The 15987-nt window shown below is 36.6% G+C and overlaps 2 protein-coding genes across 4 annotated transcripts; both read right to left on the reverse strand.

The window, feature by feature from the left end:
• Positions 1 to 856: 856 nt before the first annotated feature.
• On the reverse strand, positions 857 to 6005 carry LOC135155677 (uncharacterized). 2 transcript variants are annotated; one of them, XM_064105577.1, is made up of 5 exons: positions 5713 to 6005; positions 4516 to 4665; positions 3849 to 4224; positions 3134 to 3256; positions 857 to 2243 (listed from the first exon to the last, which is right to left on the reverse strand). In XM_064105577.1, the coding sequence occupies exons 2-5, from the start codon at positions 4619 to 4621 to the stop codon at positions 1925 to 1927; spliced, it is 924 nt and encodes a 307-aa protein (XP_063961647.1). In that variant the 5' UTR covers positions 4622 to 4665; positions 5713 to 6005; the 3' UTR covers positions 857 to 1924. The 2 variants fall into 2 exon arrangements, with proteins under 2 accessions (XP_063961647.1, XP_063961648.1); XM_064105578.1 differs by having other exon boundaries at positions 4516 to 4632; positions 5713 to 5814.
• A 957-nt stretch (positions 6006 to 6962) lies between these two features.
• Positions 6963 to 15639, reverse strand: LOC135155678 (uncharacterized). 2 transcript variants are annotated; one of them, XM_064105581.1, is made up of 5 exons: positions 15539 to 15639; positions 12684 to 12833; positions 11505 to 11880; positions 9881 to 10003; positions 6963 to 9285 (listed from the first exon to the last, which is right to left on the reverse strand). In XM_064105581.1, exons 2-5 carry the CDS (start codon positions 12787 to 12789, stop codon positions 8967 to 8969), a joined length of 924 nt encoding a protein of 307 aa, XP_063961651.1. In that variant the 5' UTR covers positions 12790 to 12833; positions 15539 to 15639; the 3' UTR covers positions 6963 to 8966. The 2 variants fall into 2 exon arrangements, with proteins under 2 accessions (XP_063961651.1, XP_063961650.1); XM_064105580.1 differs by lacking the exon at positions 15539 to 15639 and adding an exon at positions 15178 to 15362.
• Positions 15640 to 15987: the final 348 nt, after the last annotated feature.

Below are 15987 nucleotides of genomic sequence, written 5' to 3' on the forward strand. Positions count from 1 at the left end.
GAGTGCGTGTGTGGGTGTGTGTGTGTAATGTATGTATAAAGGAGCAAGAACCTCCTACCCCATCCCTACTAGTAAACGTCGTCGGGATTTTTTTTCTTTTTAGCCACGACGTTAAAGGTAAATTGCCAATTGCCAAGTCTAATGCCATTCCGTACATCAACATTTCGTCTAACAACCGTTTGGTCCAATAGCCATTTGGTCTAATCATATCACTTCGTCTAATAAACAGTTCGTCTATCACCATTTCGTCTCATAACCAGTTGGTCTAATACCCATTTTATTTGCATTATTAGACGAAATGGTGAGTTTGCGAATGGCAATTAGACCATGTGCAAATCGGAGGAAAATGTGGTAGACCAATTGATAGTAAACGAGTTGGCAATTGGACGTATTGACATTAGACCAAATGAAAATAAATCACTCAATCCTACGGTTAAAGATCCATTGAGATAGCAGTCCCGTCTGCAGTGCAAACCTTTCACTCGAAGGGTCTGAATGTGTAGCCTAATAATGCCGTTTGAACTGACGGCCAACTCAATCGTTGAAACGACAAGTTTTTTAGTTGCTAGTCGTTGCATGGAGACCCACTTGTTGGTCAAAGTTTCAATCAGGGTCTGTTCCTGCAGACTAAGTCCCAACTTCAATAGTATAAACAGATAAAAATCCCTACACCTCTCCACTACCCATCTCCCCCTCTCTTTCTTTCTCTCTCCCTCGTTCTATCTCTCTCCCTCCTTATCTCCTCTTCTCTCTCTTTCAATCTTTATCTATATCAGCATTTTTTTTCTGTTCATGGGTATGTTTTTTTGTCATGAAAGACAAGGTAAAATAGAAAGAATAGATCTTAAACACCAAATTACAATTTGAAATTATTGCACATTGTTATTCGTCAATCACTGCTGTATATCACACTTGTACATGTACTTGTTTATTATGTAATTAGCTCTACAATCATGACAAGCAGTGATTCGTAGTGGATCCCCTCATTTCCATACATATTTAAAAATTATTTTGTACAAGCTTTTGGTATAACTTCATTTTTAATTATATTTGATGTATATTTGTGATTGAAATGAAATAAATATATTTGATCCTGATTCTTTAATCCTAAAAGAATGTATACATTCGTTGCTTACCATTAGGAAAATAAACCATTAAATATTCCTTATTTTGTCTAAACTTTGTTAAATCAGATTATAAAAGCATACAAGCGTTTTAAATGCGTTTGCTTTGCTGCAGATGAAATTAAGTAACTGTAATTGCGACTCCGAGATTTATAAGATCTATTACTATTAGAAGTAATATTCTATTAATAATGATTGACATAAAATTTACATTATTTTGAAATTTAGGAAGAGAGCAAAGCGAGCGAGGTAGATGTTTTAAAGTAATCATCTGCTTGATATTCAAGAAAAGTCAACAAAAATCTTATTTTCAAAAAAATCCTCGTGAATTTCATTAGCTACTCAGCATTCTCTGAAATCATTATTTTCCTGGAATTTCCTGAATGCTGGATGTGTGGATATGGTTGCGTTTTTATATACATGTAGAATAGAAAAGAATATAATATTAATGAATTTGATTTTTCAAACAAATTAAATTGCGACTCAAAGGCCGAATTACATATTCCTACACAATAAAATATAATAATACATGGAAATCACAAAAACACAACATAATAACCTTCGGTAACAGGGGTCATACTGATATAAAAATACATGACTCGTGCAATTAGGAAATAAGGGATTCTAGTATGAGTCATCATTACAACATTATCATATCAAAAGAGAAAAAGAAGAAGAGGAGGTGGAAGAAGAAGAAGGATAAGGATAAGAAGAAGAAGAAGAAGAAGAAGAAGGGGAGGAGGAGAAGAGGAAAAAAGAGAAGAGAAATCGTTAAAACCGTAATCCGTCGGTCTTTTTTTCTACATCATGTGCTTGTACGTGGTCGAATTGACCCTGGTCATCTTGACGATCAGGTAGACGGGGCTGCGGATGATCATAAGAACGGTCTTGACGATGAAGAAGATGAAACAGACTGAGACGAGAATGGCGCTGTAGACAAACACTGGGCTGTTAGTGTCATCACCGTTAGCGACCATGATACCAGCCAATGCCCAGATCAAGGTCGGATACACCATGAAGACGTATCGAGTGTAGGCATCGAAGACAAACAACTCAAAGACAAAGTAGACGATGACGATAACGGCAAGAGAGGTCAGTGAAACGTAAGTGGCGACGTCGCTGTTTAGAAAGAATGACAGAACTATTATTTAAAAACACTATAAATTTAATTTGCCAGAGTTGTTGTGATAGGGGAGTCATTTGCCCATTCAAGTTACACTGATTCTATTAAATAGGGGATTGATAGAACGAACTTCGACCGTATACCCAATTGAAGATGTAGATAATAGGAATGGAGAATCTAGCGGGGAGGCACCCATACAGGAGTAAGGTGGAAATTTGAGGAGTTCAATAATCTGACACATTGGCTACTGATTGCACCCCATTCAAATGTTTCTGGTTCCTTCTTAGACCATTCAATTATACTTTTTTATTATTAAATATACTTTTATTCTCCTTTAGGAAAGGTTCCTGCAGCAGAGCTTCGAGAACACCTGTAATTTTAAACATCGTGTAAAATTACAGGAAATTGGTACACTCTAAAAAACGAAGTGCTAATTCAGCTCTTAAAGAGCGTGTATAGTGACTGCACTTCGGAGTGCTGATTTTTTAGTTCAAATTTGAACGAGAAAATCAGCACTCCGAAGTGCAGTCACTATACACGCTCCTTAAGAGCTAAATTAGCACTCCAGTTTTTAGAGTGTATATGCTATGTGATATCTTATACATTTCCTGTACTTAAACGTGCTTTTCCTTTTTTTTAAATAAGTCTGTTCTGTTACATTGCAGGAAAATCCCTGTTATAACAATTCAAAGAATGACTATGCAATTATTTTAACCGTGAGGTGAAATATCAGTAGTCTTTAACAAAGAAGTTGTTTCTTTCTATTCCGTTCAGTATTTTTTACAGTGAATATTGTGCCCCTTGAAATTGCACCTGGGGCACCCTTACCCCCATCCCCCACCCCCTGGATACGCCTCTGAAAACAAATGTTAATGATTGTAATTACCTTGGTAGCATGGCTTCGTATATGAGTGCTACTGAGAGATTGATGAGGGCTGCAGCTGTAGCCCAGGTAGCATAGATAGCTAGACCGTTATGCACCAAGACTCTATAGGCCCAAAGATCAGATCTAACAACCAAAAATAAAATAATTGAAAACTGAAATAAAAATGTTTAGTTGAATCGGAAACAAATTTATTTGTGGATAATTTTCATGGGGAGATACATAGCATTTAACACGTACATTAGCTAGAATTTAAATGTGCTAAAATAATCGCACTAATATTTCTAAAGATAATGATTACATGAACGTACACCTGATTTTCATTCTTGGGACGAGAATAGGTAAATGTTTCAAGAACATTATTGAAATGTAGGAGCGAAGAGATCTCATTTTTTAAAAATGTATATGACGATGAAGGTTCCAACTTACACACTTCAGTTTTGAGATCATTTGAGATAAGGCATGTTTTAAAATTATTGCAGAGGTGGGAATAGCCCATACAATGCTGCCCTCAAATGTTTTTCGGACTTAGTACCAAGTTCATTTGACATTGTTGAAGAATAATAATCATACGTAACACCTGCCTGTTCCTCACGAAAATACAATATAGAAAAATTATTTGTGGACAATCAAAAGTTTTAATTTGAACAAGAGTTATGCTCAAACACTACTGAACTGCATAATTCATGTCATTAATTCTAAGAAACGTCAAACCTACTCTGCATATTCTTTGAAATCGGTGAGATACTGGTAGACATTGGTCAGGCTGATGTACAACCCTACGTAGAGGGTTAGTGCGATCAGAAAGAGAGCTAACGTAGATCTCGTCAGGTACTCCCGATCCCACAAGAATAGCCACAGGATGTTGGCAACATTGTTGATTATGAAGCTGTTGAGGAACATGACCGTTGTCGCAGGTGGGTTGCGGTAGACTGGTCCACGGCTGTTTGATCGACATAAGGTCGTCAGGATATAGATGATCCAGGCAAAGTTCCAGAGGTAGATTAGACCCCATATGCTGAAGGTGTACCCGGCTGGGGTGACCGGGGTGGGGTACTTGCTCGAGATGGCACTGACAGTGCTCTTAAACCATCCTTTGTAAGGTGAATAACGGAGGGAAATACCGATCAAAATACAATTTCATTTGAATTTGTAATAAGAAAATAAAAAAATACTACTTTACTTGCTAGGCCTTAATCAACGACAAGAAAATATATAATGCCAGACATTGTGGTCGTATTTGCTTCACATGGTATTTTGGATAATTGAAATTCAAGAGCTCATTTACAATTTTCACAAGATCCTATTTGGATTTCAATACTAAAACATTCTCTCCCTTTTACCCTTTTCTTACATAATAAATTGTCGATTGAACAAAGCCTTACCAATGGACAACGGACTATCAGGTCCAATAGCTGCCTGGTAGTTGACAAACTGGAGAAACAGGAAAACTGCAAGGGTGCAAAACGATGCTACCACCACGGATTCCATCTTCAACTCAACTTGTTAGAAAATGAAAAAGAAAAGTCAAGATCCTGTACAAGATAATGATAAAAAGAGGGAAAATAATATAAGAAAGAGTATATTCTATAAATTTAGTAAGCCATACTGACACATACTACATCATGTAATAAATAATGATGATAATGATTATAATAATAATGTTAACATTAATATTAATGCTGGTCATCATAACGATAATCATAATAATAATAAAAAATAATGAAATAAAAAGAAAAAATGATAACGTAACTTCTGAAGGTTTCCAAGGCGAAGAAGAATAGTGTAGTAGGTTTCACGGTACACCATGTATATTTCTTGGGCAAGTGTTGGTCCTGAAAAGGACCACCCAATCTCGACGTTTCGACAAGAGTCTTCTTGTCGTCTGCCGTCTTCTGAAGACGACAAGAACACACTTGTCGAAACATCGAGATTGGAAGGTCCTTTTCAGGACCAACACTTGCCCAAGAAATATGCATGGTGTACTGTGAAACCTTCTGCACTAAAATTGATAACATAACAACTATAATAATAATAATACTGTAATAATTATAGGCCTAATAAGAACAATTAGAATAATAATAACCATCATGAATTTTAAAAAGTGCTAAATTTACAAATAAGTAAAACACATTAATACCAGATAATTTTTGTAATGATACCACTTATTTAGGTCTTATTCCCTCCATTATGATTACCGTTTATGATTTTGTGGTAAGAAAACAGCCCCCAAACCTCTTTATGTTAAGAGGTTTCATAATATGATATAGGTATTGACCTGTATAATACGAATTCGATAGTGTGAAATATTAACGAAATAAACAAGAGCGCATATCAATTCTGTACGGTGTGTCTTTACGGTTCATTGTTATTGTATTCGGGGTCAATCAATCGAGCGGAGGAAAGAAAACTTCCCTCGTCTATATTTCACATTTATTATGTTCCACAGTATGTTGGAATTCACAACAGCCGTAGGCCTATATCATTTGCATCAGTTAGTGATTACTACGTAATTTAATAATATACGACAAGAACTGGAAAAATAACTTATATACATATATATATATATAAATATATCTTACCTTTTATGCGTGACTCAGGGCAGACAACAGGATTATAGTGCTGTTAATCTTTGACTTGGTCTTGAGAGCCTGATTTATTGTTTGCTATGCCAAGCACGTGACATTCGATGGAGGTTATACCTCGGTCACATTTGTTCTACGACGGCCGTACGGCGAGTCGAAATCAGCCGCTTTATTAATTTTTATTCAAACCCCACTATATGTAGCTGGTACAAAAAAATTAAAACGGCTGTTTTCGACTTGCCGTACGGCCGCCGTAGAGTAAATGTGACCGAGGTATTACTTATATGACACTCAGGTGTCCGGAGAATCGAAAGAGAGAAATAGAAAATATTGTTTGCATGCAGTGTGCGTCGAGACGAACACGGAAGAAATGGAATAGTCAACGAAATAATAAATATAAAGAATAACAGTCTTTATCCTCGACTGAATTTATTTGTGTGTTTTTTTATTTTAACTTTGACAACGCGACTGCTACTTAGCTATGTTCAAGTTTATCATTTCTTCAATTTTTATACGATTTATGATGAATGACATGCTTTGTGATACATTTGACGTTATGTTACTTTGTATTTTGTGATCTGAAATAAATACAAAAATAAACATAAATAGTACAGGTATCGTGGCCGAGTGGTTTAAGGCGCTTGTTTGGAGATCTGAGGATCGGGGGTTCGATTCTCGGTACCGCACTTATGCCCTTGAGCAAGACATTTTATCCACATTGCTCTTTTATCTACATAAAATCAATGAAAAATGCTATAAGCATTATGAATACCAATGTGTGGATTTTTTTTTTAATACTACAAATTTGAATGAGTTAAAATAAATGAAACTCCTTATATGCCCTTCACTGTCTCTCTTTCCCTCTCTATCCCTCTCTCTCACACACTTCTTTATTTTTATTTTATTTTTATTTTTTAAATGCCTATAGCATTTCGATTTATTTGAAAGCAGGATAAAAGAGCATTGCACATTTAATGCCTTGCTCACAGGCATAGGTGCCGCGGCCGGGGATCGAACCCCGGACTTTTTATGTATAGCCAGGCGCCTTAGACTACTCGGCCACGGCACCTCCACACATTCAGACGCATGCCCCCACGCACACACGCCTATACACACCCACACACCTATACACACCCACACACTCACTAACTCACTCTATATATATCATCTTTGTTTTTGTTAGTGGGTATGAATCTTTATGAAAGGACAAAATGAAAGTCGAAAGAAAACCTCTTGAAAAAAAATGTACAATTCGAAATTAATGCACATTTTATTCATTAATCTCAGTATCACCATCACGTTTATATAATTACTTGTACATTGAATTCCAGTATTTGAATTCCAGTTCATCGTGGCTTAGCCGTGAACCAGAATAGCCTGGTGGTTGAGTCGCTGCCCGGAAAGCAGTAGATGGCAGGTTCGAATCCCACTGGTTCCAATTTTTTCTGACTTATGATCTTATGATTTTCATTACAGATCGAGCATACTGATCTTATGATTTTCATTTACAGATCGAGCATACTGATCTGAAACAAATAGGAGTAATGCCGAAAATTTGTTAACAAATTATAATTTCCTCCTATAAAAGCCTCTTAATTTACTATCTATTGTCCACGGCGGACGGTATTTGAATATTAATGAGTCAGAAAGAAGAGGATCGAGGGTATTTGAATTCCAGTTCATCGTGGCTTAGCCGTGAACCAGAATAGCCTGGTGGTTGAGTCGCTGCCCGGAAAGCAGTAGATGGCAGGTTCGAATCCCACTGGTTCCAATTTTTTCTGACTTATGATCTTATGATTTTCATTACAGATCGAGCATACTGATCTTATGATTTTCATTTACAGATCGAGCATACTGATCTGAAACAAATAGGAGTAATGCCGAAAATTTGTTAACAAATTATAATTTCCTCCTATAAAAGCCTCTTAATTTACTATCTATTGTCCACGGCGGACGGTATTTGAATATTAATGAGTCAGAAAGAAGAGGATCGAGGGTATTTGAATTCCAGTTCATCGTGGCTTAGCCGTGAACCAGAATAGCCTGGTGGTTGAGTCGCTGCCCGGAAAGCAGTAGATGGCAGGTTCGAATCCCACTGGTTCCAATTTTTTCTGACTTATGATCTTATGATTTTCATTACAGATCGAGCATACTGATCTTATGATTTTCATTTACAGATCGAGCATACTGATCTGAAACAAATAGGAGTAATGCCGAAAATTTGTTAACAAATTATAATTTCCTCCTATAAAAGCCTCTTAATTTACTATCTATTGTCCACGGCGGACGGTATTTGAATATTAATGAGTCAGAAAGAAGAGGATCGAGGGTATTTGAATTCCAGTTCATCGTGGCTTAGCCGTGAACCAGAATAGCCTGGTGGTTGAGTCGCTGCCCGGAAAGCAGTAGATGGCAGGTTCGAATCCCACTGGTTCCAATTTTTTCTGACTTATGATCTTATGATTTTCATTACAGATCGAGCATACTGATCTTATGATTTTCATTTACAGATCGAGCATACTGATCTGAAACAAATAGGAGTAATGCCGAAAATTTGTTAACAAATTACTTGTACATTGGTTGCTTTGATATTCAGAAATTTAAGCATTTCATCTCTTGATATTTATATGTGGTTAAATCGGATTATAAGGTCATTCATGTACTTTAAGTGGGTTTTCTATGCTGCAATAATATGAGCATTAATTTTGTAATTGTGTAATTTTATTAGAATGATTTCATGAAATATTCCTTTTTTTTTTTATAAGTAAAATTACAGATTATTGTGGTATATTAATATCTATAATGTGACATAAAAGTGGACATTATTTTGACAGTTAAAATAGAGTGAAGCGAGCGTGAAGAAAGTTTTATAATCTGCTTGATAATCAAGGAAATTCAACGAAAATCTTCTAAAAATAATCCTTGTGTATTTCATAAAGCACTAAGCATTCCCAAAATCATCACATTTCCTGAAATAATGAATTATGCAATACCCTAAACATTTCTTGGAAAAATAAAAAATTCCTGAAATTAAACGAATAGTTAGAACAGTGGAACTAGGGTTGCGTTTGATCTATAACGAAAGTAGAAGTAGAAGAAGAAGAAAGAAGAAGAAGAAGAAAAGGGAAAAAGAAGAGGAAGAAGAAGAAGGAAAGAAGGAGGAGGAGGATAAAGGAGGATGAAAAGCAGTATAGAAAATAGAGAATATAAAAAGGGAAAAAAGGTCAACAAGTACTCTGTCGGCACTTTTTCTACATTATATGCTTATACGTGGTCGAATTGACTCTGGTCATCTTGACGATCAGGTAGACAGGACTGCGGATGATCATAAGAACGGTCTTGACGATGAAGAAGATGAAACAGACTGAGACGAGAATGGCGCTGTAGACAAACACTGGACTGTTAGTGTCATCATCGTTAGCGACCATGATACCAGCCAATGCCCAGATCAAGGTCGGATACACCATGAAGACGTATCGAGTGTAGGCATCGAAGACAAACAACTCAAAGACAAAGTAGACGATGACGATAACGGCAAGAGTGGTCAGGGTGATGTAGGTGGCGACATCGCTATATTAGGAAGAATATATCGATGAAGTAAATGAACAGCTATTACAATAGATGAAATAAGGATTAATTTTTTTTTAATCTGTTGCAGAAACTTTGATTTGCAAGGTATGAAATTGTATTAGCGAATTTTCGCCTCTTGAAAGATGCTTGCAAACACATTTCTTTATATAAAGATTACACATTCCACGGCAAATTTTCCCCCAATGAGCCGATCATAGCAAAACAATGCTCCATGTAAAAAAAAAAAAGACAATTCAAATGGCATTGATTATAGCCCAACGTTCGACCACACCCAAGTAAGAATGTTGATATAATGTAGCAGTGGAATATCTTCTTTTTTTTTGGGGGGGGGGGCATCCGGGAGGAGAAAATCTGGGCCTTTTCAAAATCTGACACCTTGTCTAGTGCTGGAAATGTACCCAGTCCAAATGTCCCTTGTTGCATCTTAAGTTTCTGTTCATAAAAAAAAACTTAAAAACATATATACGGTCAATTGCCCTGTTATACGCCCCTTGAAATTGCACACGGGCACCCTTACCCCCATCCCCCACCCCTGGATACGCCTCTGAAAAGAAATGTTAAAGATTGTAATTACCTTGGTAGCATGGCTTCGTATATGAGTGCTACTGATAGATTGATGAGGGCTGCAGCTGTAGCCCAGGTAGCATAGATAGCTAGGCCGTTATGCACCAAGACTCTATAGGCCCAAAGATCAGATCTAACCACCAAAAATGAAATTATTAAAATAATTGAAAATGAAATAAGAATATATTTATATATCGGAAATAAATTTGTGGTTTATTGTAATCATGGAAAGGAAAGAGTAGGAGGGGAGTTCCAATGTCCAGAGACTCGGGACACTTAAGCAGATGAAAACGTTGTCTTTCGCTCTGATTATCTCATAATATATGCATTAAATATCACAAATAATCGTGAATGTTTGTGACTTGTTTTATTATCTTAAATTTACTTCCAAACAATTTATGAAATATTGCATGCTAATCATTGAAATTTCCGTCCGAAAATACAACTGGGTAAACTGTCGACAAACGTGGCTAATCATTTACTCTCAAGTGATCGACTGATCGAGAATGATGAAAGAGGGCGAAGACCAAACGACAATGTTTCCGGACCCCACTCCCCCCCCCCCCCGCAACGTGATTGTCCCATGTCTAGGTGAATACGTGCCCCACCCTCAATCTCATCCTACACTTTCTCTCCCCCTCCCCCTCTCTCTCTCTCATTAAACTACGTTTCTTTTCTGTGCATATCCATACCTTTATTTTTCTTAGGTAAGTCCTCCAATTTCCCCTTTTTACACATCAATCGCTATAAGATGAACTTTGGTCCTTCTTATCCCGCCGATCTATACCACAGTAATGGATGTAACGGCGAATAATTATTCATTAAAATAAATGTCTTTAATAAATTAGTTTCATAACGATTTGCAAAACGTTAGCCTTGCACCTAGTCATTGAATTAAATTTTATGGACTTGTAAAATTAAAGTTGATTAGTCTTAAAGTTAATAGTGCCCTCTTTAATATTTTCTGTTTCATATTTATTTTTGTCGTTTTCAATAAAGGCGTTTACTTTAGAATCTATAAGTGCTTCATTATTTTTTTTAGTACTCATTTCGTTACTTTTCCATTGTATTAGGTATAATACGTTTTCCATACATTTCGGTTGCTAACTTTTATCGTTTTAATTCATTTGTCAAATTGTGACATTTCGGTTGGTACCTCAACTCCTACTAATCTGCTTTTCTTATTTTTACCGCAAGGTGGCACAGTTTTCCTCTTTTTGTTTTGTTTGAACAAAAAAATAATAAATAAACATTTTAGTAGTGATAGTCAGTCATTTATTTTCTATTGTCAATTTTGTTGGCGACTATTACATCATTTTTTGCAAGTTGTAGAACATGCATTGCTTTTTGAAAATTGCCAAACAAAATGAACAGGGGTTTTTCCTTTGGTCCTTCCTGTTATGAAATTCGTGGTTTGTCACTTTCCCCAACCCCATTACCCTCTGTTAGTACTGTAGATCATAAGTTATTTTGGCAATCTTTTTGTGTCTTTTACGATTATTGAAACCAATCTTCTTCACGTTCACTAAAATAAAACATAAAAAACATGAAGTTAAGTTTAAAGTTACTCTGAGGTTATTCTCAGAGACTATCGAACCGCATCATTTATGGTTTATAAGATACAGCAAACCTACTCTGCATAGTCTTTGAAGTCGGTCAGATACTGGTAGACATTGGTGAGGCTGATGTACAACCCTACGTAGATGGTTAGTGCGATCAGAAAGAGAGCTAACGTAGATCTAGTTAGGTACTCCCGATCCCACAAGAATAGCCACAGGATGTTGGCAACATTGTTGATCATGTAGCTGTTGAGGAACATGACCGTTGTCGCAGGTGGGTTGAGGTAGACTGGTCCACGGCTGTTTGATCGACATAAGGTCGTCAGGATGTAGATGATCCAGGCAAAGTTCCAGAGGTAGATGAGACCCCATATGCTGAAGGTGTACCCGGCGGGGGTGACCGGGGTGGGGTACTTGCTCGAGATTACCTCATGAGTGCTCTTGAACCATCCTTAGTGGTGAAGATAAAGGGGGAAATATCGAAACACATTCTTATTTGCTTAGGTTAATCAACAACACGAAAGTATGATGGTTGCCTTTACTTCACATGATTTCCCTGATTGTCCAGTCTGATTCGCCCAACCAGTCTGAGCTAGGCAAGCATGCATCGCCATAACTCTGTCTATAAGCATATGGATTTATCTCTTTGGAAGCAATAACTTCACAATAATTACCGTTGCTTTGGCCAACCAACGTGCTTCTGATTGCTTACAAAAGTCAGTGTATACACCTTGAATATTACCATGATTACGCCTGTTGCTTTCCGTAGTTGTGTTCGATTTGATCAACTGTAACGCTGTAAAAAGAGGATATTGCTGATTTTGGTATGCGTTCAGTCTATTCTCTTAGGCTCTGTTGCTGCAGCAACGATGTAATACTTCTCTCTGCCTGTTGAATTTTGAGACAAATTCGATAGAGGTGACGAGGCAACACAAATCTAGTCTACCTTGATTGCCAAGATTGCATGCGGGAAATTAGCACTTTATTCATTACTTGTATGTGTATAGTAATTAACTTCTATTATAGTATTTAATGCTCTCGGGAAAGGCCCCGTCCTGGAAACTTAAAGCCCTGATTAAGTTTTCAGTTGCGTTCTAAACTAACGTCGTTGGTAAATTGCTTTTCAAAACGCCTCTTTTTTCAACGTTTCGCGTTTACGTTTCGAAAAACATTTATTTATACAACTGAGAAAAATCGATTGGGCGGAATTATGATTAGACAGAAACGCTTTGAAAACATTGAACGAATCTTTACCAATTGACAACGGACTCTCAGGTCCAATAGATGCCTGAAAGGTGACAAACTGAAGAAACAGGAAGAGAATGAGGGTGCAAACCGATGCTACCACCACGGATTCCATCTTGAACTCAGCTCGTTACAAAAGGAGAAAGAAAAGTCAAGGTCCTATACAAAAAAAGAGAACGAAAGAGGGGAAAACGATTAATAGAAAGCAACTTCTGATGGATGACTTACTGTGTTATAATGGGCGAACCGAGTAGATTTATCATTATCGAAAATTAACAAATTTGCCATAATTAAAGCAGTACTACTGTTGTTCTTATATAGGGGTATACGCACCTGTCTCACTGGAACAAATCAACACTGTAAAAAATTATTGGGTAAAAATTTAACCAAAACGAGGGTAATTATGTGTCCAACCAATTTGGGGCAGAAGTTTACCAATGCGGGAAGCATATTGTCCAATAAGGTTTAAAAAATAAGCAGCAATTACTTTAGAATTGGCAAGATTTTCATCACACCGGATAAATAAAAAAGCCCAAAAGAAATGCCTGATGTTGGTTGGACACATAATTACCATCATGGAGCATTTTTACCAAATATTTTTTTTAGAGTGAACGACATTTTTTTTAAATTTGCGAGGCATGATTTCATCCAATTATTTTTTGGTAAGGCACAACATTTCCATAGTGTCAAAATGATGGTTACTGATAATTGAGTACCGTTAAATTGCGAGCAAGATATATTGCTCTATGTACAAAGGGTATCATGCTTTGATGTGCGGATGGTGTGAAATAGTAGCTGGGATGGTTTTAATCTTCCATTACAGTTTTCTGTAAAAAAAAAGTTTCGGAGAGGACAAAATAGAACATTAATTGTCTTCGAAATGGGTGGATAAACATGTGTTCTTTTAGACATTTATTATCAAATCAAGTAATATGTAATTATGCGTTAAGATACCGATTCAGAGACAATACTTCTGGAGAGAATTAGCAGCCCATTTTTTGTTAACATCCCCCCCCCCCCAGGAATTATCTGTACTTCTGCAGTTTTCATTAAATCGCATTTCAATGATAAACTCTGATAAAGATGTGTGGGCTCAAACTTGCTACAAAAAGACGAAATGAGACAGTAATGTTGGCTTATTATGCCAGACACGGTCATATTTCTAGAAGAGCGCTTGTATTTCAAAGTTGTTTCCTTGAAATGTTGCTCTAACAGTGTCAATAGCTCGCCATCTTAGATTTGCATCTTTTTATATTTCTTTTTAATGATGAAGAGAAAGCCTTGTATATATACACAGATTGTAAAACAACCGTTAGTGAAATACAAAACATGTTCATAATTGTTATCAAAATACTCCTGAAAAATATTCAATTTTCGGGTCAATATATCAAAATATTCAGCTCGCGATTCGGACTTGCATCAATTATTTTACGAATTACGTCCCGGGGATATGTTTTATGTTAACGATTATAAATTGTGCTTCAAATATCACTTTTCAAGTCAATATAGCACAAATTTCAGCTGCCGCACCTTATTTGCTGAATGAGACATGTTTACGGCTACAAAATGTACCTAATTTTTATTTTTCAGGTTAAATATAAATTTGAGTTCGCGCTTGGCGCACACATTATTTATTATTCTAATGTTTAATGTTCTGGAGATTCGTTCCATGTTCACGATTACAAAATTTTCCGTTTTCAAGTTAATGTATCCAAAAAACTTCAGCTCGGGTTTCGTTCTCACATTTTTCATTTAATAATAATAATAATAATATAGGGTATTTATATTGCGCACATATCCACCTTGTTAGGTGCTCAAGGCGCTCCTATATTACCCGGCTAAGCTAGGCGTTCATAGCGCACACAGCTTTTTAAGGAATTACTTCCTACCGGTACCCATTTACCTCACCTGGGTTGAGTGCAGCACATTGTGGATCAGTTTCTTGCCGAAGGAAATTACGCCATGGCTGGGATTCGAACCCATTTAGTGAGATACGTACCATTTTAATAAATTTCGGTAATAGTCCTAAAAATGTCAATTTTTATTTCAGTGTATTTCAAATTTCAGCTCGCGCTTCGCGCTTTCATTATTTCTTTCCTGGAGACAGAGGTGTCAATCATGGGGAATAACCGCCCCCATAAAATATTTGGATAGGCAAATAACCCTTTGAAAGTGGTTTTGTTCTTCTTTAGAAATCCCAAGTTATGGCAGCCATGAGTTCAAGTTGACGTATCTATATGAATTTGCTGCCTATCGTGCAATATATTAAACAAAGTTAGCCATAGAGCATGGTACGATGCGGCACATAGTTCACTGCTATTGTAATCAGGGACAACAATCGAGTTTAGAAAACAAATTTGTCTGAATTTCACATTTCAGTTAAATTTTTTAGGACCCCGGATGGGACTCACTGTATACAGAACAAACAACTACTGTATTTCGTGTGCAAAAGGTGATGATTACTATGGTGATGGTACCAGTCAAGAGCTGAAAAAAATCTTACCTGTTTATTGATTGACTCGGGGCAGACAACAGGATTACAATGCCGTTAATCTTTGACTTGGTGCATGAACAGTATATCGAGAACTAATATTCTTGATCCTTTGTTTGCTAATAGACAATGACCGCACGTGACTGTCGACAAACGTGGCTAATCATTTACTCTCAAGTGATCGACTGATCGAGAATGATGAAAGAGGGCGAAGACCAAACAACAATGTTTCCGGACCCCGCTCCCCCTCGCAACGTGATTGTCCCATGTCTAGGTGAATACGTGCCCCACCCCCAATCTCATCCTACACTTTCTCTCCCCCTCCCCCTCTCTCTCTCATTAAACTACGTTTCTTTTCTGTGCATATCCATACCTTTATTTTTCTTAGGTAAGTCCTCCAATTTCCCTTTTTTACACCTCAATCGCTATAAGATGAACTTTGGTCCTTCTTATCCCGCCGATCTATACCACAGTACTGGATGTAACGGCGAATAATTATTTCATTAAAATAAATGTCTTTAATAAATTAGTTTCATAACGATTTGCAAAACGTTAGCCTTGCACCTAGTCATTGAATTAAATTTTATGGACTTGTGAAATTAAATGAACTGCCGTTCGTCGGGTAAAATAAAAATTTACAATCCAGCTTTGGTTCGGAGTTAAATTCTGTATCAAAGCCCCCGTCTATTATTATTGTTTTTTTTAATTTTTATTGATTACGTATGCCTACTTGTAAATACGAAAATAAACTTCGAAGTAAACTTCAGAAGTATAAGAACTTTCTCTTCCGATTTAGGAGGATTAATTTTTATTATTATCATT

The sequence above is a fragment of the Lytechinus pictus genome, chromosome 10, assembly GCF_037042905.1.
Source record: "Lytechinus pictus isolate F3 Inbred chromosome 10, Lp3.0, whole genome shotgun sequence".
NCBI lineage: Eukaryota > Metazoa > Echinodermata > Echinoidea > Temnopleuroida > Toxopneustidae > Lytechinus > Lytechinus pictus.

What these genes read in the sequence shown, in the direction of transcription:
- LOC135155678 (XM_064105581.1), bottom strand. Translation starts at nt 12,789, where the DNA reads ATGGAATCCGTGGTGGTAGCATCGGTTTGCACCCTCATTCTCTTCCTG. An exon ending in GACTTCAAAGACTATGCAGA is followed by an intron (nt 10,004 to 11,504) that starts GTAGGTTTGCTG and finishes TTTGGTGGTTAG; the next exon opens with ATCTGATCTTTGGGCCTATA. An exon ending in TACGAAGCCATGCTACCAAG is followed by an intron (nt 9,286 to 9,880) that starts GTAATTACAATC and finishes TTCCTAATATAG; the next exon opens with CGATGTCGCCACCTACATCA.
- LOC135155677 (XM_064105577.1), bottom strand. Translation starts at nt 4,621, where the DNA reads ATGGAATCCGTGGTGGTAGCATCGTTTTGCACCCTTGCAGTTTTCCTG. An exon ending in GATTTCAAAGAATATGCAGA is followed by an intron (nt 3,257 to 3,848) that starts GTAGGTTTGACG and finishes TTTGGTTGTTAG; the next exon opens with ATCTGATCTTTGGGCCTATA. An exon ending in TACGAAGCCATGCTACCAAG is followed by an intron (nt 2,244 to 3,133) that starts GTAATTACAATC and finishes CTTTCTAAACAG; the next exon opens with CGACGTCGCCACTTACGTTT.